At 39.6% G+C, this 23,020-nt stretch overlaps 2 protein-coding genes across 3 annotated transcripts; one reads left to right on the top strand and one right to left on the bottom strand.

The window, feature by feature from the left end:
• Nucleotides 1-5,724: 5,724 nt before the first annotated feature.
• Nucleotides 5,725-14,656, bottom strand: LOC142372741 (AN1-type zinc finger protein 5-like). Of its 2 annotated transcripts, none has more exons than XM_075455704.1 (6): nt 14,421-14,656; nt 10,288-10,469; nt 10,045-10,192; nt 8,737-8,840; nt 8,347-8,451; nt 5,725-6,918 (listed from the first exon to the last, which is right to left on the bottom strand). In XM_075455704.1, the coding sequence occupies exons 2-6, from the start codon at nt 10,439-10,441 to the stop codon at nt 6,770-6,772; spliced, it is 660 nt and encodes a 219-aa protein (XP_075311819.1). In that variant the 5' UTR covers nt 10,442-10,469; nt 14,421-14,656; the 3' UTR covers nt 5,725-6,769. The 2 variants fall into 2 exon arrangements, with proteins under 2 accessions (XP_075311819.1, XP_075311818.1); XM_075455703.1 differs by having other exon boundaries at nt 8,347-8,475; nt 14,421-14,654.
• Nucleotides 14,657-18,054: 3,398 nt separating this feature from the next.
• Nucleotides 18,055-22,572, top strand: ccnb1 (cyclin B1). Its single transcript, XM_075455324.1, has 9 exons — nt 18,055-18,133; nt 18,375-18,503; nt 19,098-19,205; nt 19,281-19,475; nt 20,100-20,258; nt 20,342-20,578; nt 20,668-20,808; nt 21,732-21,842; nt 21,930-22,572. The coding sequence occupies exons 1-9, from the start codon at nt 18,113-18,115 to the stop codon at nt 22,032-22,034; spliced, it is 1,206 nt and encodes a 401-aa protein (XP_075311439.1). The 5' UTR covers nt 18,055-18,112; the 3' UTR covers nt 22,035-22,572.
• The last annotated feature ends 448 nt before the right edge of the window (nt 22,573-23,020 follow it).

Consider the following 23,020-nt stretch of genomic DNA (forward strand, 5'->3'; position numbering starts at 1 on the left):
CTGGTATCTTTAGCATGCGCTCTCTCCATCCAGCCCCCGGTGCCGCGGCGCGCCTATCCGCCAGCGCAATGATCCTGACATTTTACCACTTGTTTTATTATTGTATTCCTCATTCCTGATCATTATGAATAAGGTTGAACAGGTTAAAAAAAAAAATCAATTCAATGTCTTCCACTTCTTGCATGTGTTTTCCTACCCTATGGTAGCCTAATGATGACAGTATTTTACCACTTTCTCCTGTTTTATTGTTGGTTTCCTCCTTATGAATTATGGTAAAAGACAGAAAAATGAAAATAAGTTCAAACATCAAGTCAATATCCACCATTTCCTGAAAAAATATAGGCAACTTTTCGCATGTGTTTTCCTACTATATGGTAATGATGATATAGTAATATTTTACTACATTATTCTGTTTTATTGTTGCTTTCCTGTTCCCTGATCATTATAGATGATGATAAATAGACAAAAAGAAAAAAAAGTTTAAAAAAAACAAGTTCATAATCACTCAATTCCAATATTTCCTGAACATAATGAGATTCAAAATGGCTGCCACCTGATGACGTCATAATATGCAAATTAGATCAATAATTTCATACCCCACATAAACTATGGATCATGGGCAACATTTTTCTAATGTACAGTAGGCATCTATCTTTAACCCCCTTTCAGCCACCAGCTTTGGAAATATTAATGTCAAAATCCAGTATTTTCAAAAAACAATCTTGGCGCCTAAAGGGTTAAGGCCGGGAAAGCATACACGTCTTTTTTCATGTATAAGGTTGTTTTGCACCAATTATTGACCTCTGCGCCAATTAAATTAATTATAATAGACACGTGAGAGTGTCGTCATGTTCCTCGTGTCATTGTTTTGAAGTTAAGTTACATCGAAAAAAAAAAAAAAAGTTAAGGACTTTCAGTGGGAAGACATTTCAGCCGGGAGCGATTGTGAGGAGTTTCTTGGCTTTGATGATGCTGAAGAACGTGCTGACCCAATTGATGGAGATTTATGGCCAGCGCATATGTTTGAGGATGATTTTGAAGGGTTTGAATGTGAGTGGAAGACTGACAATTACCACCGTAATCGACGGAGAGATTTCAACCGCACACCAGCGGTGGAAGTCGATTTACCTGCAGATGCCACACCGTTGCAGGCATTTAATCATATTTTTACTGAGGAGCTTTGGGCGCATCTCGTTTCTGAGATGAATAGATACAGTGAGCAGGTACTTCAGACTCCTGCTCGAGCAAAGATGGCGAGGTGGTCACACTGTGCCGGAGATGAAAAGGTTTATTGGAATGTGTATGGGCTCCTTGTGCTGCCAGTACGAAGAGATTACTGGCGATAAAATAAATAGATAAATAAATAATTTAATTTAAAAAATTTATTTTATTACTGTTTTTTTTATTGAAAATAGTGCTGTTCCTGCACTTTACTTTTTACATTTTCTATTTTCGTGAAGGTGTATGTAAATAAACTCAATTTCCAAAGAAAGCCACAGGTGTAAGCTCAAACCCCAGCTGGTGGAGGCGGATGGCCACCCTTCCTGGTTCTGGTTCTGCCAGAGGTTTCTTCCTGTTCAAAGGGAGTCGTTCCTCTCCACAGTCGCCTCAGGCACGCTCAGGACGGGAGATTGGACTGAAGACAAGTTTCGGTGCAATCTGTTGGTTTCCTTAGCTGGGAAACTGTTTTTGAATTGGCTCTATATGAATGAATTGGATTATTTTGTAAATAATTATGATTACAATGAATTGAATTCCAATTGGCTTGAATTGGACTTTATTATTTAACCCTCATACCTGATTTAAAACAACTTAATTTCTGAAAAGGGACATTTTTGTCCCCTTTTAAAACGACCTAAATACATCATATGTTAATATTTTTTCCCGCTTTTTTTTCCGTAGATCTTTTATTCCACTTCAGTTCTGATCATAACTACCAAGTTTTCAATTATTTTCAAAAATTTAACCCTTTGAATACTGGTTTATTTGATGTAAACGCCAATTTCTGTAAAAAAAAACACAAAAAAACCCCACAAAAACTGCTATATTTTCAATATACAGAAAGCAAAATGGAATTGTTGAACAGGGATAATTATGGTCTGCTGGGGTATGTCGATGATCAGCAACAACATTGATTTTTAGGGATTTTTAATTTTTTTGCTATGTCTGATTTAAACAAAAAAACTGCTTAATTTCTGAAAAGGGACATTTTTGTCCCCTTTTAAAACGACCTATAAACATCATATATTAGTATTTTTTCCCCACTTTTTTTTTCATAGATCTTTTATTCCACTTCAGTTCTGATCATAACTACCAAGTTTTCAATTATTTTCAAAAAAATTAACCCTTTAGATGCCGATTTGAACTTTTTAGCCCAAATTTTAAGTGCCTTGAGATGATATTTGTTGTATTTGGCGCTATATAAATAAACTGAATTGAATTAAATTGAATTTAGTTTTGTATCCGAACACCGAGCGACTTTGGCATTAACGTCAGAACAACGTTACCTTTATTGTACATTAATTTGATATGTGTATTGCAGTTTTTTGTGTTAATGTCGTGCTTTCTGTTTGCTAAAACGACAGATGTTTAGCAAAGTAAACGGTCAGTGCAGTGGCAGAGAGAACTTTCAGCTTAAAAAAAAGATAGCGACAGGAACCCACTGTCCTTAAACGTGTTTAACTAAGAAAATAAAACAGCTTATTATTTAAATATGTCCTTGTTTGAGTTAAATCTTTTTTTTTCACACCAATTCTGCAGTATATTTATGATAAAATATGGAGTTTGCTTCCATGTTAGAGTTTATTTGGTGTTATAGCAGGTGTGTCATGCCACCTAGTGGTCACTCATAGTACTGAAAACAATTTAAATCCTCTGAATTCTGACCAACATGTAATGATGGAAGGAATCGATAACATTTTAGAGGTTTAATGGGTCGATGTTTACAACTCTGTAACACTTCATCAGAGATTGTAAAACCTAAAAAATAAATAAATAGCTGGTATGTTGTGTAAAGTGTTAATGATTTTCATGTCTCATAAACAAATATTCACTTCACAAAAGAACATAGAAAACATATTACATAATTTTTAGATCTTGGGTCAGTCTACTCCTTCAATATGTGTTATTTCAAAACATAAATTAAAATGTTTATTTCATCACATTTTGTTTAATTGCGGCAGTACGTTTTGCCCAAATTTACCAAAATGAATTCCCCTATTTCAATCTTTAAATGCCGTTTTCTCAAAAATCAGTTTTTTGTATTTTTCGAGTATCAATATCTCAGCCTATGGAGCACCTACTAACACCAAACTTTCCAGTTATACACTTAACAGTATTCCGAAGATATTTATAGAAGGATTTGTTGATAAATCATTCCTGGCCTGATTTATGTGACATTATAATAAAAAAATATGGCGAAAATTGATGTTTTTTAGGCTATGGACAGTATATTTTGATTTCCTAGGAAATTAAAGCAGATGTCCTGAAATCCCTCTGTAATTTTCTTTTCATTTTGTGTGTAAACAAAATGAAAAAAGAATTTTGCACCTGGCTTTATCATATGTTCAGATCTAGCTTTCGGAAATATATGCAAATGTGCGCATATTTAATGAGATAATGCCTAATTTGCATAATTAAACATACAAATTTCTAAAACTTGTAATACATTTTTTTTCCATACTTGTATAAGTGATCAACTGAGGAAGTTTCATGGTGATATCTAGTATTTTAAAATATTACCCTATTCACCTGGAGTGTCCACACATGACTATTTGGGACCCATTTCAACTATTTCCAGCTCTTGTAGGAATGACAGACTGTTGGGTAAACGCAGGCCCTCATAGTGCGGCGTGCACGTGGAGTCACGGTGAGACGAGGGAGCAGGTGTGATAACATGACACGAGGCCACACTTGCTGTGTCAGCTCCAGTTTCCCCTTCCAGACACCAAAGTCACGTGGAAACAGAGCTTCAGTGTAGACAGACAGAAGTGTGTAGATATCAGCTGGTTGTTGTGCCAAATGTTTTCAGCTTTTCATGGAATCCTGCATTTCGTCGACAACGTCATTCCAGTAGAAGCGTCTGTAGAAAGCACCCGATAACAACAACATGGCAGCAATGAGCTAAAAGTGGAATAGTACGCGTTCATTCATTCATTGGTCTTAAAGGGATAGTTCGCCTCTTTTGACATGAAGCTGTATGACATCCCATATCAGCAACATCATTTATGAACATCTTCTTACCCCCTGCTGCGTCCTGTGAGCAGAGTTCCAGCCTCGTTTTGGTGTTGATGAAAGTAGTTCCGGCTAGTTGGCTGGGGTTTAAAAAATAAAGCGTTTTGCTTCTCAAAACAATATGCGTTCAAAAGAGTAATACATTTGCATCACAAAATCGTTCTCCAGGAAAAAGTCAGACCTCACAATCGCTTGGCCCTATTTTCTCTCGATTGGTATCACTGCCTGCTGTCTAGACCGTGCAGACCGAAGTGCAGACCGAGCAGCAAACACCGTAACAGGCGAGGCTGCACGCAGTGATACGAAGGTAGAGAAAATAGGGCCAGTGGGAGAAGTATGCGGTCAATCGAAACCGCATACTTCTCCTACTACTCCTACTAACTTTTTGAGTTAGTATGCGAGTTTGAGTAAGCGAGAAGTTCCCGGATGCATACTAGAGTCTCCGAAATGTTGGGTATGCATCATGAGGTTACTACTCATACTCAAACGACCCAAGATGCAACGTAACGTGACGTCGCCGATCGTCATTTCCTGTCAAAACGGCAGTTTCAAGCTAGCTACAACGAGGGTAGGTTCACTTCTTGTTTTCAAAACAAAAGCACCAATTGTATCGTAATGGCTTTCCCTATGATAAAAGGCAACGGGTATTTTATTTTGTGAAAATAACCGGAAGTGCGTTGCTCACTGCGGCTAGCTTTAGTAGCGCCGAATTCGTGGGAACAAAATTGTAAATAGCCGGTATTTTGTCAGATTTTCAACACGTTGGGGATCTAAACGACTACTTTCTCACCTGAAAATGTTTCAAATGTTGCTAAAGTTTACAGAGTTTAGAGCTTAAGGGAAATCAGCTTCAGGCCGGCTGATTTCAGCTCGGGCAGGAGCGAAATGCATTGTGGGTAAACACTCTGCATACTGTCTGATCGATGAGTATGCAGTTTCGAACACAGCCAATGTTCACAAATGATGTTGCTAATATGAGATTTCATACAGCTTCATGTCAAAAGAGGCGAACTATCCCTTTAAAGTATTGGTGAAATAAAGACAGATAATGCCTTATTTAGAGGCTGTATTGTCTCTGCCCTGTTCTCTCCCGTTATATGGATATACGCCGATCTCCAGTGATCTAAATATCTTCCGAAGGACGCCGACTTTCAAACTGTTATCGGTGAGTAGATGAACGTGTTTTGTCCCGGTTTAATAAAAAACAAACAAAAAAAAAAAACAACTTAACCCAAAAGGACCAAACATCCCTCATTATTACATTTGTGAACATAATTTATTTACATCATACAGTTTATTATTGGAAGATTACACACACGGCACTATATAAATACAAAGGTTTGTACAAACTTGTTTAACTAAAAGGGTTTAAAAGAAAGAAAAACACAGCCAAAGCAACCAGATCAAAAAAAAGGAAAAAATTTCATCTCAAACTCAGATCTTACCAAGTCACCGCAGCACACAACCATTTATCCTCAAAAAAAAAAAAATTAAAAAAAAAAAAATACTCATCCATGCAACAGGCCATCATCCCCAACACTGTGATTTAAACTCACATTAAATCAACAGAAGAAAACATTCAACCAGGAGGTGAAAAATGAACATTTTAGTGGAGCTAAACCCTTCCAAAAGCTACCTGTTATACAACAATAAAACAAAAAGCAAAGTAAGGGTAACAATGAGGAACAGAATCCGATAAACAGTCACAGGACTGAATCTTCATGTGAATTAGTGGACGGTTAAAAAACAAAAAAAACAAAACAAAACAAGCACATGTATGCCATTCAAATCAGGGGCACAGAGAGGGTCACAACATCAACCCGAGATCAGCGGCGGAGAAAACGGAAACCAACGAGCTCGTGGTTCTAAAGCAGCACACTCACAGGAGGGAGGGAGGGAACACGAGCCAAGTCTCTTTCTCAAAGTCTCCACAAAATGCTTTCGTTTTTTTGTTAAACGGGTAAAGCGTGGGCAGAATTCTGACGGGGCGGCACAGAGAAGCATTTCAGAGTCACAAAGTCTAACATGGCAGGAGGGTTCCACTCAAAAGAAGAAGAAAAATTCACTTTGCTACTCAAGCCAGCAGAGAGCAAGCACAGCTGAGGAGGAAACGTGAGCCGACAGCAGAACAGTCCGAGAGTCCAAACGGGCCCAAAGCGTCCAAAACCGTTGAGATTCTTAAGCTATTTTCAGGACGATTGCAGAAAACAGACATAAAAAGCTTCTTTTTTTCTCTCTCTTTTTTTTTTTAAGGGCAATAACATGTTCTTCAGTGATCTCTGTGGTCACATCACATGACAAATGGCCATCCCAACATCCGCATATACAGTATTTCTCTGTTCAAAACCAAAAAAAAGCGTTAAACCTCAGACACAAAAACAAAAAAAAGCCCAAAAACATGAACACTTTTATGCACTGGGAGGGATAAATCCTGAAGGAAAAAAAGCAAAAAACAACAACCTTCATATGAAAAGGTTCGGCTCAGGTCCGTTGGGAAAGATGATCACTCAGTATTCAAAGTCAAACAGAGTCCTCCTCATATTCTCTGGATCTTGTCAGCAACTACCATGGGGTTTTCTTTGCGAATCTTGGCGGCGGCTTCAGATTTGTAGTCGTACGGACAGTTGTGCTTATCAGAGTAACGGTGAATTCCACAGAAAAGGTTCCCACAGCGACAGTCGAAACCTGAAATGCCAAAACAGAGGATAGAGTGGTGTCAAAAGTGAAAGCTAATCTTTTTTGTGTTGGTATTCAATCTGGCGTTACGCAACGACGAGTTCTATTCAAGCGCAAGCAACCCGCTGCTCTACGGCGGCCAGCGAGATGCGTCATCGCTTTCACCCAGAGATCTAACCCGTTGAGTTCTGCAGGATGGTTTCAGCTGAAACTTTCCATAGAAATGAGCTGCTCCTCCAGAAAGAAATGACTGAAACGGATCACGTGACCGACTTGTTTATATGTACCGCTCTCAGTTTCCTGAGTCAGCTGCAAAACCCGGAGCCCAAAACACTTGTAAAACGTGACAGCAGCAGCATGGTGTATGAACTACGAAGAAGACGCTAATTGACAGCTAACTGTTAGCTGCAGACTGATGCAGACATAAGAGCCAAACGTTAGCCAACTGTTTAGCCAAACGTTAGCCAACTGCTTAGCCAAACGTTAGCCAACTGTTTAGCCAAACGTTAGCCAACTGTTTAGCCAAACGTTAGCCAACTGTTTAGCCAAACGTTAGCCAACTGTTTAGCCAAACGTTAGCCAACTGTTTAGCCAAACGTTAGCCAACTGTTTAGCCAAACGTTAGCCAACTCAGAGCCAAACGTTAGCCAACTCAGAGCCAAACGTTAGCCAACTCAGAGCCAATCGTTAGCCAACTCAGAGCCAATCGTTAGCCAACTCAGAGCCAATCGTTAGCCAACTCAGAGCCAAACGTTAGCCAACTGTTTAGCCAAACGTTAGCCAACTGTTTAGCCAAACGTTAGCCAACTGTTTAGCCAAACGTTAGCCAACTCAGAGCCAAACGTTAGCCAACTCAGAGCCAATCGTTAGCCAACTCAGAGCCAATCGTTAGCCAACTCAGAGCCAATCGTTAGCCAACTCAGAGCCAAACGTTAGCCAACTGTTTAGCCAAACGTTAGCCAACTGTTTAGCCAAACGTTAGCCAACTGTTTAGCCAAACGTTAGCCAACTCAGAGCCAAACGTTAGCCAACTCAGAGCCAATCGTTAGCCAACTCAGAGCCAATCGTTAGCCAACTCAGAGCCAATCGTTAGCCAACTCAGAGCCAAACGTTAGCCAACTCAGAGCCAAACGTTAGCCAACTCAGAGCCAAACGTTAGCCAACTCAGAGCCAAACGTTAGCCAACTCAGAGCCAAACGTTAGCCAACTCAGAGCCAAACGTTAGCCAACTCAGAGCCAAACGTTAGCCAAACGTCAGAGCCAAACGTTAGCCAAACGTCAGAGCCAAACGTTAGCCAAACGTCAGCCAAACGTTAGCCAACCGAGAGCCAACTGTTAGCTTTTATGTCTGCATCAGTCATACGGTTAAGACCAGAAGAAGAAGAAAAAATGTGGTACACTAAATATTAGTTGAAGTGGAACTTCTGGAGCTCTTACCTGTAAGGCCAAGCTTTTTGCGACACATAGAGCAACGGTTCTTCTTGGGTTTTGGGGGCTCTGGGTCTTTGACCTCCTCACTGCCAGCAGTGGAGGGACTGGAGACTGAGAAAGTGGGCTGACTCACCACTGGGGACACACCAGGAAAATTGTACATTTGCCTTCCTTTTCTAAAATTAAATGGACTGATTTAAAATGATCCGTCGGAAAAATTGTTTTTAACCAACTTAATGCATTTAATCATCAGTAAAACCATGGCACCGAGGTCCCAAAACATCTTCTTTATATGTCAAAGAATGGAGACATTCTGGTTTTGTTACACTACACGGGCTGCACCCGAATAAACTAATAACTCAATCTACATCGGTAAATAAGTCCATTTTAGCCCACCTGGCTCTGTGATTTCTACTTTGCTCCCCGATGCTCCTTTCTCCTCCGAGGAAATACTCATTTCAGTCATCTGTTGTGTGACGGAGGCGGCACTTGAAATCCCACTGTGAGGAATAAAAGGAAAGAGATGACTAAGCAAGAACATTTAAAGGAATAATTCACTCCTGAATGACTGTATTCCACACCCAAACTTCTTCCCACAGAATGAGAACAACGGCATCTTACAGCGCAATTTCTGCTGATAAATATTTTCATTCATTGCTATTCAAGTTCCAACAGAAGGCCTGTCAGCTGCTGTGTGGTCTTAGCTCTATGAAGCTATTTTAGGTCAGGCAAAGAGGAGCTGAAAATGGGTCTAAAAGACTGCATCTTGACCAGGGCTGTGTTCGAAACCGCATACTTTTTAAAAAATACATAAATATATATATTTTTTTAAATTAATTAGACACTTATTATTATTAGTTAGTAGTATTTTTATTAGAATTGGTATTATTATTGTTGTTGTTAATATACAATCATTGTAAATATTAACAACATTTGAAACATTTTCAGGCGAGAAAGTAGTCGTTTAGATCCCACGAATTCGGTGCTACTAAAGCTAGCCGCAGTGAGCAACGCACTTCCGGTTATTTTCACAAAATAAAATACCCGTTGCCTTTTATCACAGGGAAAGCCGTTACGGTACAATTGGTGCTTTTGTTTTGAAAACAGGAAGTGAACCTACCCTCGTTGTAGCTAGCTTGAAACTGTCGTTTTGACAGGAAATGACGATTGGCAACGTCACGTTACGTTGCATCTTGGGTAGTTTGAGTATGAGTAGTAACCTCATGATGCATACCCAACATTTCGGAGAATCTAGTATGCATCCGGGAACTTCTCGCTTACTCAAACTCGCATACTAACTCAAAAAGTTAGTATGAGTAGTAGGAGAAGTATGCGGTTTCGAACACAGCCCAGGTGTGTTTGTATTAAGTAGAGAAGGACTGATATATTGTGCGTGTGAGAGAGCAGGAGGGGTGGACGGCTGAATCGAAGCAATGCAAGTAGCTTTACATAAGTACATTTAATTCATTTGAACCGTAAAAAAAAGTTGGTGCATCCAAATTTACGCCGCTTCTCGACTGAAATCACAAATATTGTTCATTCACAACATGTTCCCACAAGAGTAAAGATGCTCCGTGTCTTCTAAAGTAATAAAGAGTGAGTACCACAAACAAATATCCCCAATACTAAATATAGGATAGTGAATCAATCCCAATTTTTTTTTTTTTTACTCTGTGAAAGCCCAGTTATCTGAACTCAACTCACCTGAAAGCATTTGCAGCATCAGAGGCGGCGGCGGCAGCCTCAGCCGCCACCTCCGCAGCAGCGGCGGCGGCGGCGGCTGCTGCATTATTCAAGGTGGCCTCCAACCTCTGGATGGCGGAGGCCTCAGGTGTGGAGCCACTGCTGCTGCCTGAGGGAGAACATTAAAACAACAGATCAAAGTCAGATACTGAGGACTAAAGTTAGAGCTGCTGCAGACGGAGCAAAAACAAAAGCAGGTCTTACCCACGACACTTAGAGAGCCGACTCCCCCGTTGTTCTGTCTGGATAGGTGCTCCTTGTGGCAAACAGAGCACATGCCATTGGTCCTGGGGTTGCCATAGAAACCACAGCCAGTGGCACAGAGCATCGGGACTGCCTGATTGGTTTCCTGGGCCATAGCAATGTCTGCCACCTGCTGAGTTAACCTGGAGACGAAACAAAGGCACACACTGTTGAGCAAAACCAAAACTCTGCCCCTCACGGTCGCTCGTTTTTCAAACGCCGATTCAGAAATATCATCAATAAAGATGTTAAACCATGTACACTCAAACTCTGATTCAACTTTACATAACACGCCGATCCAGTAAGGAATCACAACATGGCAAATTGATAGTGACAGCTCATAACCGTCTGAAAGTAAAGATTTTCTCATTTGAGCAAGCTTCTAAAAACAGTCGCTGACAGATGCAACTCTAATCGGGCAGTAATTAATTTGTGTCTTCCTGTGATCCTGCATTACTCAATATTTATCAAAACTTCACCGACGCGAGGTGTTAAAAGCTCCAGTTTCACCTGAACTGCTACTTAAACATTTGTAGTCAGCGCTCAGTCAGTAAAATCCACCCTCCCACAGATTAGCTATTTTGGATCTCACATTTCTCATGAGCTGAAAAGACTGTCGGCACAAGACTTGAATGTTAGTCACAAGTTTGTCACAGTCGGGGGAGTGAGTTTGGTTTAAGGTGGTATCCATTGAGTGATGCACATTCTTTCTTCATGGAGGACAGATTAATTAAAGCAAAGGTTTTTCTAAATGGGGAGCTTTCTAAAACCATATTAAAACTCATCTCTTAACAGTACTGAAAGTCAGGTTCTCTGTTTTTTAAAGAAAAAATTCAATGTTACTGGTATGATTAATCTAAATCAGGACTTTAAAGAAAGTATTGGAACAAAGCTCCTGCTATTAAAGCTAATGATCACAAAAATCATCATGACTAGTAGAGGTGGGACGATATGCTTTGGTCACAATTCAATTGTATCACGCTGCTTGATAATTGGGATTTGATATAATCAGTAATTGCAATTTTCTTCCTCCTTAAAAAACAAACAAGTTGAATCATACACTTCTAGAATGAATGTTGTTCCCATAAACAACGTAAATCAGTCTGTGTCAGTCAAGCAGCCGACATTTATTTCAACTGAGACAAAAAGAGGCATTATTTAAAAAAGTTTACAGTTACAAAATGAATTGAAATGTCCACACAGCACAAATGTGGGCTAGTTTTAACATAACTTAATGTAATTAATTGGTGAAGTTTTTCTGGACAAGGATATGACGTAATATAAACGATTCAGGGGTGAAAAATTGTTTTTTTAAAACCATCCCATTTAAAAAAAAATTAATAAAAATGAATGATATGTACATGAATAGATTATTTCGCCTGCCCCTAATGACGAGCATTTCTACAAGAGGCTGTGAGGAGCTTCTTTGACGGAGACGTAAAAAATGTTTAAGTTCAGAGTTGGAACTAGTAGGAAAACTTAAAAAAAAAGTTCCCGTTCTTCCACCTCTTACTAAAATGTCAACATACCAGCAGCCAATGTTCTCATTTGTGCCGGCATGACTCCGTGCAGCTCACATGTACCAGAGTATGACAGCTTTCCGCTGTCACAGGAGTGTAACGTGATCTTAAAGTCACACACTCACGCGTTACCTAAATGGAGTAAAGCTTCGAATAAGTCTATTTACAGACGACCTCCAGACTATTCCAGTTCGGCATCATGCCAAAAAAATCTGGATCCTCGTCAGTAATTCCTCAAAAGACACCACGAGCCTTCTGAACGACGTCAGAAATACAGTACAGAGCGTTCTGTTTGATGACACCCGTTCCCTTCAGTTGCTGTTTACACGTCTACTTCACAGCTGGAGGTTTTTCTAGTTGTTCAACTCGACATTCGAGGAAGGAGGTGTGTGCAACATGGAGAAAAACACATGCATGATGCAAGAAGTATTCAGTGGAAACGTATTCGATTATGCTACTCGTTTCCCCAACAGTGAGGAACACGTGAAAAGCAACACACCAGTCAGCAGAAAAGAGAATGAAACAGGAACATCTACCGGCTCCGTCACTTACAGTAAATGTTTTGGGGATTTGCTGCTACGTAAACACATCGTTTCATCATCTTCTGGATATTTTACAAAGCGCCACTCCTCCAGAACATCTCCAGAGCGTTTCAGGATGGTGGGATGTGTGTGAATTGTTTAGCTTAGATGGCCAGTTTTGATCCCTGTTAAACCAGCTTTATAGTTTCCATAGATCTGCTAAGTAACTGGGACCTTCAGCTACGCCCAAAAGTTGGATAACACCAAATTTCACCACAAAAACCAGCATTCTTGCAGTTCCTCTCCTTGTCTGGGGTGTTTTTGTGGCACCTTCAGAACCGATCGTTGACCCAAGCGCGTCCGTAGTTTGCGTGCAAGCAGTAGGGATAGCGCACAAAATTCTGGGCAGTATTAGGGCCGCAGCAGAAGGACCCCGTGGATCCTTAGGGCACACATTTTGCTCAAGAGAGAAGACAGAAACCATGAAGTGACCTTTAAGTTGGTTAACTTGTTCGGAGTGTGAAAAGAAAAATGCTAAATTGCAAGTTGCAGTAGATCTAAAGTGCTAAAAAACAACAACAACTCTAGACTAACTCATGGGAATACACTTAAACACCAGTTCATCAGAAGAAAATCAATGCAGATTAATAAAACAGTTATTTAACACAAGGTGTTTTCTGTTTTTACAGCCTGGCCACACTGATTGAAATGGGAGTGTTCAAAACACTACAGGACAACAAGGGACAGGCTCCAAAAATACACACAGCATGTTTATTTCTACATGTTGTTGTAAACAAAACGAGTTACTTTCACAATCACGAAGGCTTATTGCAGGACTGGAGTGTCCAACCTCATTAATCTCTGCTCAGTGTTCCAGTGTACATATAAAAATTGTCAAATGGCCCCACTCTTTTTCCCCATTGGTGTAAGTATGAATAAGATTGGTTGTCCTAGATTCCTTAATCCCAACACCAGTAGATTACAAGTATATAGCTCCAGGACAAAAGCCAGTATCCCTCCTCTGACCCACAACCATACTAGTTTCTACCCCACTAACGCAGAACTAGCTTACACCACATTACAGAGACTCAAAGCCGAATACAAATCGAGCTATTACGACATTCTTAATAAAAGGACAGCCAAGCAAACAATATTACTTGCCTCGACTAGAATCCCCAATTGCTTCCTGGCCCATTACCCGGCCCACAGCCGTGTTAAATCTACAGATCCACTGAGTCATGCTAGCAAGCTAGTGGTGCTAACGCACAGAACCACATCACACTGAACTGGTTAGCTCTGGGGGCTACTACGCGTCAGCAGTCTTAGAAAAGTTTGCCATGATGTTTCAAATAGAGTCTCAAATACAGACAGATTAAAGATAATCCTTGCCATTTAGTTCAAATTGTGTGCAAGCTTCCGATAGTTAGCCATAGCAGTCGTTAGAGATCGTCTATTATGTTAGCTTAGCATGCTAAAGGTTTTCTACAACTGTTAGCTTTAGGGTATGCTTTGTTTGTCCTTTGTTTTTCACCCAAAGCACAGATGAACTGCATATTTTTTACAATTAAGGCAACTTAAAGTATCATTATCGTAAATGGCTGTGTAAGTAAAAGCCACCCAGTCGGCACAAATAATCGCCAAATTAGTAAAAAAAAAAGTTAGCCAACAACTTACAGTAAACTTGGGCAAAGCTAACAGCTACCAAACGAAGCTGCTAGCAGATTAACATTAGCCAGTGTAAATATATATGGTCTTCTCCCTTTAGTCAATGGAAAATGTGTTTAAATTGTCATGTTCTGTAGTTTAAAAACCATCTTGGAGCGATATGAGGAGATTTCACGGAAAACCTCCCCAAAAAAAAAAAAAAAAAAAAAGTAAAAGTTTTCAGCGACACGTGTTTGTTAACCAAACATTTCCTGCTCGTACAAGTGAACAAAACCTTCACAACGTCGAATATATTTTGCTTTGGGAGAATCTTAAATCGTTTGAGGTGCTGTTTTCCTGTACGTTAACCTGAGCTGGAAATGGTTTAAACTAGGTCGCGTCAACTTACCTGAAATGTCAGAGAAGCTTTTTCTTCTGGCTGAGTTGTTTCGACTGATGACGAAATGACCAAAATTAATGTTGGAACTCACAAACTAGGGCCGTCTAGGTTAGCCGCAGGTTGTACTTTTCTTATCGGTCTCTTCTTCTCTTCCAGCTTTTTGGAGAAACACAGTGATCCGATTTTCGTGGACGACGACGTCCTCTGACGCGCTTGTGGTGGCATCTGTTTTATTTTACGTGCTGCGTTTTACCTCCACTCCACTTCCGGGATACGTCACGGAAACTGTGATTTTTTTTTTTTTAACTTTATTTATCTTCACAATATCACAGAAACAGTAGTCATGAAAGAAATAGTGTACAGTAATGAACAAAGGACATAAAATGAAAGAAGAACATTGTTAAAAAAATACAACGATAGAAAACTGTTAAAACAGAAGAGAGAAAAAAAATGAAAAAAAATTACACAATACGAGTTACAAAAATAAGTTATAGTCTTTCCAAATACTTATTGTTTTTATAGCCTTTTTGTTAATCGAATTCGAGATTGAGTCAAGATACAATTTTACATCTATTTACGAAGAGGTCAAAAAGTGGTTTCCTGTGCATTATTTTACTTTTATGAATATGAAATTTAGCAAGCAACAATATTAGATTGATAAGGTATGTGGGAGAGGAATCTTTCGCCTTGAAATCTGTGATACCAAACAAAAAATTTTCAAAGAAAAGAAGGAAATCTGGTTGGATTTAGTTGGATATCAGAGCAACAATGTCTTTCCAGAACTTCTTCGAGCATGTACAGTTCCAAAACAGATGAGCAGATGTTTCTGGGTAAAGCTTACAAAAAGAACAGGAAACATCAATATCAGCTCTATATTTCTGAAGAAAGTGCTTAATTGGATGAAAATTTATGACTCAATTTAAAAGAGACTTCTTTGACTTTATTAGTGAGAAAAAAACTTGTGTGGGAGATTGAAAGGCAGGAGTGCTGGAGTACAGCCACTAAAGATTACAAGGCATTGCAAAACACCAAAGCTTCTTTTCCGCGGTGCAGTTATCTGACGATGAGCTGTTTGTCTCTTGGAGTCAGAGAGACGTGTTGCTTTTAAATTAATTAAAGGAATTCTGACCTGTAGTTCATTCTTTCTGCTCTTTTTCAGCATATCAAACCGTAATATCTGGGAATGTTATTGCACGGGGTCAAGGGCTAAATGTTCAGTGGCCTTAACCCTCCTGTTGTCTTGTGGGTAAAAAGTGAGCCACTACCATGTTTAGCTGTAGAAAAAATACCTTAAACTATCTTTTTCCAACTCGAAGTTTTATGACTTTTCCTAAAGGGACCCCATCATTAGAAAGAGTCATACTTTATTTATGTTTATGTTTCCATGTGGGCTGTACACCACAAGGGTACAAAGATTGTCTTTTGGGTCATTTTTGAGCCGTGAATTATAAAAACATTTAAACACCAGAAAAAAGTTCACTGTTTTTTTCCCTTTCAATATAATAAAGTAAACAGAATGTTAAAACCGCACAAGTGTTAAAGAATACAAATGGCTGTCCTAAAGTGTGTTTTTACTGTCTTTTATTGCCCCATCTAGCTCAGAGCTAAACAAGATAGATAGATAGATAGATAGATAGATAGATAGATAGATAGATAGATAGATAGATAGATAGATAGATAGATAGATACTTTATTGATCCCGAAGGAAATTCAAGCATCCAGTAGCAAGACATAATAAAGCAATTCAAATGTTTATACAATTATATACACTTTAAAAACAATCTAAGAATTTGAAAAACTGTTTAAAAATCAGTTTAAAAACCTAAAGTGACCAGTGAAGTAAGACGAAAGTGAAAGAAGCCTTTCAGACGAGAGGTGAAGCGTCTTCAAGATGCAAGAAGAAGTCTCCAGTTGCGTTTATTCAAGCTCTCATGATTACCACGACCTGGATGACTGAGAATCTTCTTCAGCTTAATGTTGTATAGTTACTGCGTAACTGTAGTAGGAATGTCATCTTTTTAATTGGTGTTATACGCTCAGCAAATAGGAGCCTTAAGTGAACCTTATAGGAGCGTTTCCTAATTGTTCCTTAGGATAGAAAACCTAGAGGGAGAGCACATGAAATGTAAATGTAAATGTACTCTATTTATACAGCCCTTTACAGACAATCCTTACGGTGTACCAAAGGGCTTTACAGCAGGTAATAAATAAAGAGAAGAATAAGTAAAAACAATAAAAGAACAGTGAAAGCAATAAAATACAACAAAATCGATTAAGATAAAATAAGATAATAGTGTCATCATAGAAATAGAATAGAAATAGAATAGAAAAATACTTTATTTATCCCCCAATGGGGGAAATTCAAATTCGTCAAGTAGCTCAACCTTTTTCTTAAATGTAAATACTACTGGGTATTAAAAGCAATCCTAAATAAGTAGGTTTTTAGCCTATTTGAAGAGGCCCAGGTCAGAAATAAGACGCAGCTCGGAGGCAGCGATGGAAAAGGCTCGCTCACCCCAGGGTTTGTATTCTGACCTGGGCACTTCCAGCAGAAACTGATCTGTTGACCTCAGAGCTCTACCAGGACTGTTAAAAGCTCAGATAAATACGACGGGGCGAGGCCGTTAAGATCTATTATTATAATTATTATTATTAATATAGTTAAATAATGAGCTATTTATTTACAAGCAAGCAGACAAGTAGCACTGCCCAGGTCACAAGAACCGGAATACATTATGTGGGGAAAAAAGGAAACTTTGAAACTAAGTATATGGTCAATGTTTGATAACATTAGACAAAAATAGCTTAATTAGCAACTATAAAGTAAAATTAATTTACCCAAAGCTCCCGCAAAAGTAAGCAAGAATGGAATATTGGTTGATTAAGGAACTTCGAGTCTAAAATTAATTTGTTTTTTTTATTTCTTTAGCAGATTTTAAATTCATATACCTCCTGGGATTTAACGAAAGAGCAAGAATATATGTCGCTATACACTAAGTAAGACGTACACTGTTTATATTTTCAAATATGTTGGTTGAATGTACAAAATTTTATTGAAAAGAAAACTGGACAGTCAGTACATTTGCAAGAAAAGGACATTTTTCTTTACTTTGAATTTTTTTTTAAATTGTTTTGTACAACTTGTTTTATTTTAAAAACAAACTTTATTTTGGAAAAAGTTTTATTTAAATAATATGTTTTTCTTTACAGTGATGCAATTTATATGCATGATGTTTCTAGAATAGAATAGAATAGAATAGAATAGAATAGAATAGAATAGAAGTACTTTATTCATCCCAGCTGGGCAGCGTACAGACAAGTAAAAATAAAAATAAATTTAAAAATTCTATACGTTTCTTTGTACATTTATACTTTTATATATATTTTTTCTTCCCCTGGCTAAATAGTTTTGTTATGTATATAATTGTTAATAAAATAAAAAATAAATTAAAACTAAGTAAGACGTAACCGGAAAAGGAAGTGGATGGAAAAGAAGCTAAATCACGTGACCAGGGGTTGTCCGGGGAACGCATCTACCACAGATGCGTGCGGCCAATCAGGTGCTCGGAGCATTCGGGGCGCAGCGAATCAGCTTGCAGTGAGCGAGGATTTAAACCAAAACTCTGAGCTCTCTACAACCAAATCATACCAAACGCCATTACGACTCTTCTGGTGGTTGTTGAAGCGTCGCATATTTTGAAATGGCTCTTCGAGTGACAAGAGTAAGTATTTATAGCTTTAATTTATTTAGCGTTTTGCTTTGGAAAGCTGTTTCAAGAAAATGTGCATTTAATTGACTTATTATTTATTATTAAAGCTAGTTAAATGTCCTCGTGTCTATCTTGTGTGGAGGTGGGGTGGCTGTTTCCTTCCGTGATATAAGTTCCTATGAAAGCTCGTTATCCTGGCATAAATTGATATGCACAATGACTCAAATGCTTTAATTTTTTTTGCTTTTTGCAGAATCGCTTGGCCTCTACCAGGGCTGACCTCGGTGGAAAGGCATGCTCCATGAACGGGCCCACGCAGAAACCTCGAGCTGCTCTTGGCGAAATCGGAAACATCGCAGCGAACAAAGAGGCTCAGAAAAAGGCAAGTTTGTGCTTTAAAACGTGCAACTTTATGAGCTGTTTAAAGTGTAATTTAAGAAAAAAGCCTACCATGCATTTCGATTTGAGTTGCATTTAATGTTCAAAATGGCTTCTGTCCTCAGCTTACGAATACTTTGTGCATATATTTTTACATTTATTACTCTATTTTTGTTTTTATGGCAACAAACAGACCAGGCCAAATTCCTCGTGATGTAAAAATTACTTGGCAATAAAACCTTTTCTGATTGTAAAATAGTAGGTCTGAAGATAGGGAGGTGCCCCAAATGTCCACCTAAACAGATTGTTTGCAGTATAAGCTGCATGAGCTAGCTTTTCAATTAGATTTTTTTAAATAATGACCATCTTGTGCAGAGTAGTAAAGTAAGCTGCCACTTCACGTGTTTTATGAGCCCAAGCCCAAAGGTTTTAACTGTCTTTAACACAATCTGCTGCATGAATCTGTGCTTTCTTAAACTAGTCTTGGACTGAACAACTGCTGTACATTTTGCTATGTAAATAACATCACTTTTGACGTGGAACTTGCATAGTTCTTAGATATATTCACTCTATTTTTATTTATTTTTAAATTTTATAGACTGTCAAGACGGAGGCTGCAAAGAAGACTAAAGTCGTCCCCAAAATTGAAAAGGCAGTGCAACCAATCTCTAATGTTGTCTCGGTTAAACCAGTTCCCGAGGTGCAGGTGAGTTGTAAACGAGCTGAAATGTTGTCCGGGCGTGTTGCGTCTGGTTACTTAAACATGTTTGCGTTGCCACAGTTGCCGGCTCAGCCTGAACCAGCGTCCCCCACTCCAATGGAGACGTCCGGCTGTGAGCCCGCCGACCTCTGCCAAGCGTTTTCAGATGTCATCCTGAACACGGCTATCAGGGATGTGGACGCTGATGACTACGACAACCCCATGCTCTGCAGTGAATATGTGAAGGATATCTACAAGTATCTCCGTCAACTCGAGGTGAGCGACTGGAACGGGGGGGGTGGAAGTTTGTAATTCCTGGTTTTGTCTAGGGGTGGGTATTGGCAAAGAAGTCACGATTCACATGCCACAATGCAATACTATCACGATACTTGACTTATTGTGATATTTTCACTGAACATACTTTAAAAAATTAAAATCCAGCCATTACCAGTGGCTGACTGGCTGTGTATGATCTGGATGGTGTCTTCAATTGATACATAAATCAATTCATAACTGTATTTATTGAAATAACTTTTGGAGGTATTTCCATTAAAACAAATATTACTATTACTGGACACACTCATCACAAAAAGTGCATAGGATTTATAAAACTTAAAATAACAAAATGGGGATGATCAGTACAGACAGAAAGTGCATAGGCTTTATAAAACTATAAAAAAAATAAATATTGCAAACATCCCTTGCAGCGAAATGCATCAATTGCATGTGTCCTGTCATTAAAGGCATAAAAAGCCCCCCCAAAAAATATCGATACTTGGCATCAAGAATCGATGCAGTAGATTACGAAAATTAGAATCGCAATGCATCGTCGTGACGATTATTTTGCACACCCCTAGTTTTGTCTGACAACCAATCTGACTGACGGACCTCTCGCCTCAGGTTGAGCAGGATATCAAGCCCAACTATCTGGAAAGTCGGGAGATCACCGGTAACATGAGGGCCATCCTCATTGACTGGCTGGTGCAAGTGAACCTCAAGTTCCGTCTCCTGCAGGAGACGATGTACATGACTGTAGGAATAATCGACCGCTTTCTTCAGGTGAGTATAATCACCTTTGTGTTGCCCTGCAGCTTTCAGCCGCCCTCTTTGTTTAATTTTTCTCTCACTTTCCCCTCTGACAGGATCACCCAGTCCCCAAGAAGCAGCTGCAGCTGGTTGGAGTGACCGCCATGTTCCTTGCCTCCAAATACGAGGAAATGTATCCTCCAGAGATCTCAGACTTTGCCTATGTGACGGATCGGGCCTACACTACAGCTCAAATCAGAGACATGGAGATGACCATCCTGCGGGTGCTCAAGTTTCAGCTCGGCCGCCCCCTTCCCTTGCAGTTCCTCAGAAGGGCCTCAAAGATCTACGAGGTTTGTAGCGGGTTTTATTTCATCTGAACGTGCACCTCAGTGACTGCTACTCCTGCTAATGACATCAGCCGTGACTTTCCTTTCTCCAGGTAACTGCTGAGCAGCACACCCTGGCAAAATACCTCCTCGAGCTCACCATGGTTGACTACGAGATGGTTCATTTCCCACCCTCTATGGTGGCGAGTGCTTCTTTGGCACTTGCCCTGAAAATCCTGGATGCAGGTGAATGGGTGAGTATGGATCTAAAGATTCAGGCCACATTTACACATAGCCGGGTATTTAGAGAAACAAATATTTCCCCCCCCCCCTCCGTTTTCAATAACATCGTGCACACAACAACGCTTCAAAAAACTTGTCATTTACATCAACCTGCATAAATGCGCCATAACTATGCCAAACCTATTGGCGGCAGTGTAGGGAAAGGAATAAAGCCAATCAAAATCCTCATAATCGAGGACTTTCTTCATGTGAAGGAGGAGATAACGTGAGCAAATATCACAACAAAACTGAAGGCAATAAGAGGGAAATATAGACGGTCAGTGGATACTGGACGCAGGAGCGGCCACGGAAGAGTGGTGCTCCTCTATTTGGAACTGTGCGAGCAGGTTTGGGTGGCATATGCAATAAGGCCAGAATCGTTTGCACAAAGGTAAAAATTAGAACTTTAACATCATCCATGATAATCCTGATCAGTAGCCAAACAAACTGTAAACATAAGGCGCTCGCATGACATTAAGCATTTTCTGGCGCATAATGTGACGTTTAAGAACCTAAAACGCCGTTTCTCCCAGTTGACACGGCAACACATGGCGTTATCAGAAGTCTCCACTTTGGCCGGAGGTTTTAGAAATAATCGTTTTCTGTGATTAAAAACGGGGTTTTGGTGTAAATGAGAGGCCAAACCGCAGGAAAATATCTGCGTCTTTCTATCGTGTAAACGGGGCCTTAAAGTGACTCTGTAGCCCAAACCTGGATTTAAAGGTCAAGGAAAAGGAAGGAGTTCACGTGACTTGTTGGAATATTTAGAGATGCCAGCCTCTGCACAGATGTTGGGCAAAGTTTTATTGGCCTCTAAATCTAACTTCAAAGATTGACTAGTGGTCGATATGCTGAGCCATGATTGAGTCTTGTTTATGGTCTGAATCCCTCTCAGGATGTGACGCTGCAGCACTACATGGACTACACGGCAGAGAGTTTGATTCCTGTTATGGCACACATTGCCAAGAACGTCGTTAAGGTGACCGACGGGCTGACCAAGCACATGGTAAGCTGAAACGATCCGTTATTTATCCACATTTCGAGAATACAGATGCCCAACTGAGACGCTAACGAAAAACGAACCTTCTTGCAGGCCATCAAAGGTAAATACTCCACATCGAAGCAGATGAGGATCGCCACCATCGCTCAGCTCAAATCTTCAGTGGTTAAAGATTTCGCGAAGCAGCTCACCCAGTGAGACGGATAATCTTCAGCACCATGTGCTGATTTGTACAGATGTAACTTAAAATTTAACATGACTGGGATGTGGGCTAAGTCGGCGGTTTGCATGTCTAACCGACTGTCGTTTTTACTGGGAGGGGGGGTTTCTCTAAAATCTTAAGTCACAAAATATCTTTATTCTCATCTGGTTGTTTGACTTGAACTATTAGAATTACTCAAAAGATTCAGTTGGCTATCATAGTGACTCTAATGCACGTTTTAACTTTCCCATCTACACCCTGATTCCTGCACCGTTTGTTGACCAACTGAAATTTTGAGTAACCTTGTTCACCATTTAAGAAGTTACCCCCACATAACTTTATGTGCAACAGCGTCAAAGAGGTTGTTTACAGGTCTTGAGGCACAACCTCAAAATGGCCAGTCGTGTAGGCGGATCGCCGCCTTTTGACTCTTTAATGGGATTTTTTTTCATGTATGGGAGTGACTTTGAAATGTACAGTAATGCTTTTAAATGATTTTTATGACCGTTTTATCACTTCTAATAAATGGTCTTGACCAGAAAGCTGCTTGTTGTCATGACTTAATTTTGCCACTAGAGGGTGCTGTAAGCCCATTTAAAATGGTTTGCCCGAGTTTACGGGGCATGTTGACTTGCCCTTTGAATTTAGCATGCAAAGGTTATTGAACTGTGTTTAGGGTAAGAAGTTATCAATTTTTACCCTTGTTAGCTATGCAACTATACTAAACCTGCCAGACTTTTGCTGTATATAGTAAATGTAGATGGTATTACGCCTCAGATGTTCATCAATGCTAAGATACTGACTGTCATTAGTCAGCCTTTAATGTGCATGTCATTTAAGCTTCAGCTGCAGGCCCCATGTAGTTAAAGCTAATGGACAGGACAAAGAGGGCTTTTATCACAGCTGGGACCCCATACCATCCTCCTCACCTCATGGGGATGTGCAAAGAGCTTGGTGGTACAAGACCACCTGCCATCTGTGC

This window comes from Odontesthes bonariensis, chromosome 22 (genome assembly GCF_027942865.1).
Source record: "Odontesthes bonariensis isolate fOdoBon6 chromosome 22, fOdoBon6.hap1, whole genome shotgun sequence".
NCBI lineage: Eukaryota > Metazoa > Chordata > Actinopteri > Atheriniformes > Atherinopsidae > Odontesthes > Odontesthes bonariensis.

Excerpts from the sequence above, each read along its gene's own strand:
- LOC142372741 (XM_075455703.1), bottom strand. The coding sequence starts at position 10,441 with ATGGCCCAGGAAACCAATCAGGCAGTCCCGATGCTCTGTGCCACTGGC. Across the intron at positions 10,193-10,287 it reads CGGCTCTCTAAGTGTCGTGG|GCAGCAGCAGTGGCTCCACA; the intron begins GTAAGACCTGCT and ends GTTCTCCCTCAG. Across the intron at positions 8,841-10,044 it reads GATGCTGCAAATGCTTTCAG|TGGGATTTCAAGTGCCGCCT; the intron begins GTGAGTTGAGTT and ends TATTCCTCACAG.
- ccnb1 (XM_075455324.1), top strand. The coding sequence starts at position 18,113 with ATGGCTCTTCGAGTGACAAGA. Across the intron at positions 20,579-20,667 it reads GGGCCTCAAAGATCTACGAG|GTAACTGCTGAGCAGCACAC; the intron begins GTTTGTAGCGGG and ends TCCTTTCTCCAG. Across the intron at positions 21,843-21,929 it reads ACGGGCTGACCAAGCACATG|GCCATCAAAGGTAAATACTC; the intron begins GTAAGCTGAAAC and ends ACCTTCTTGCAG.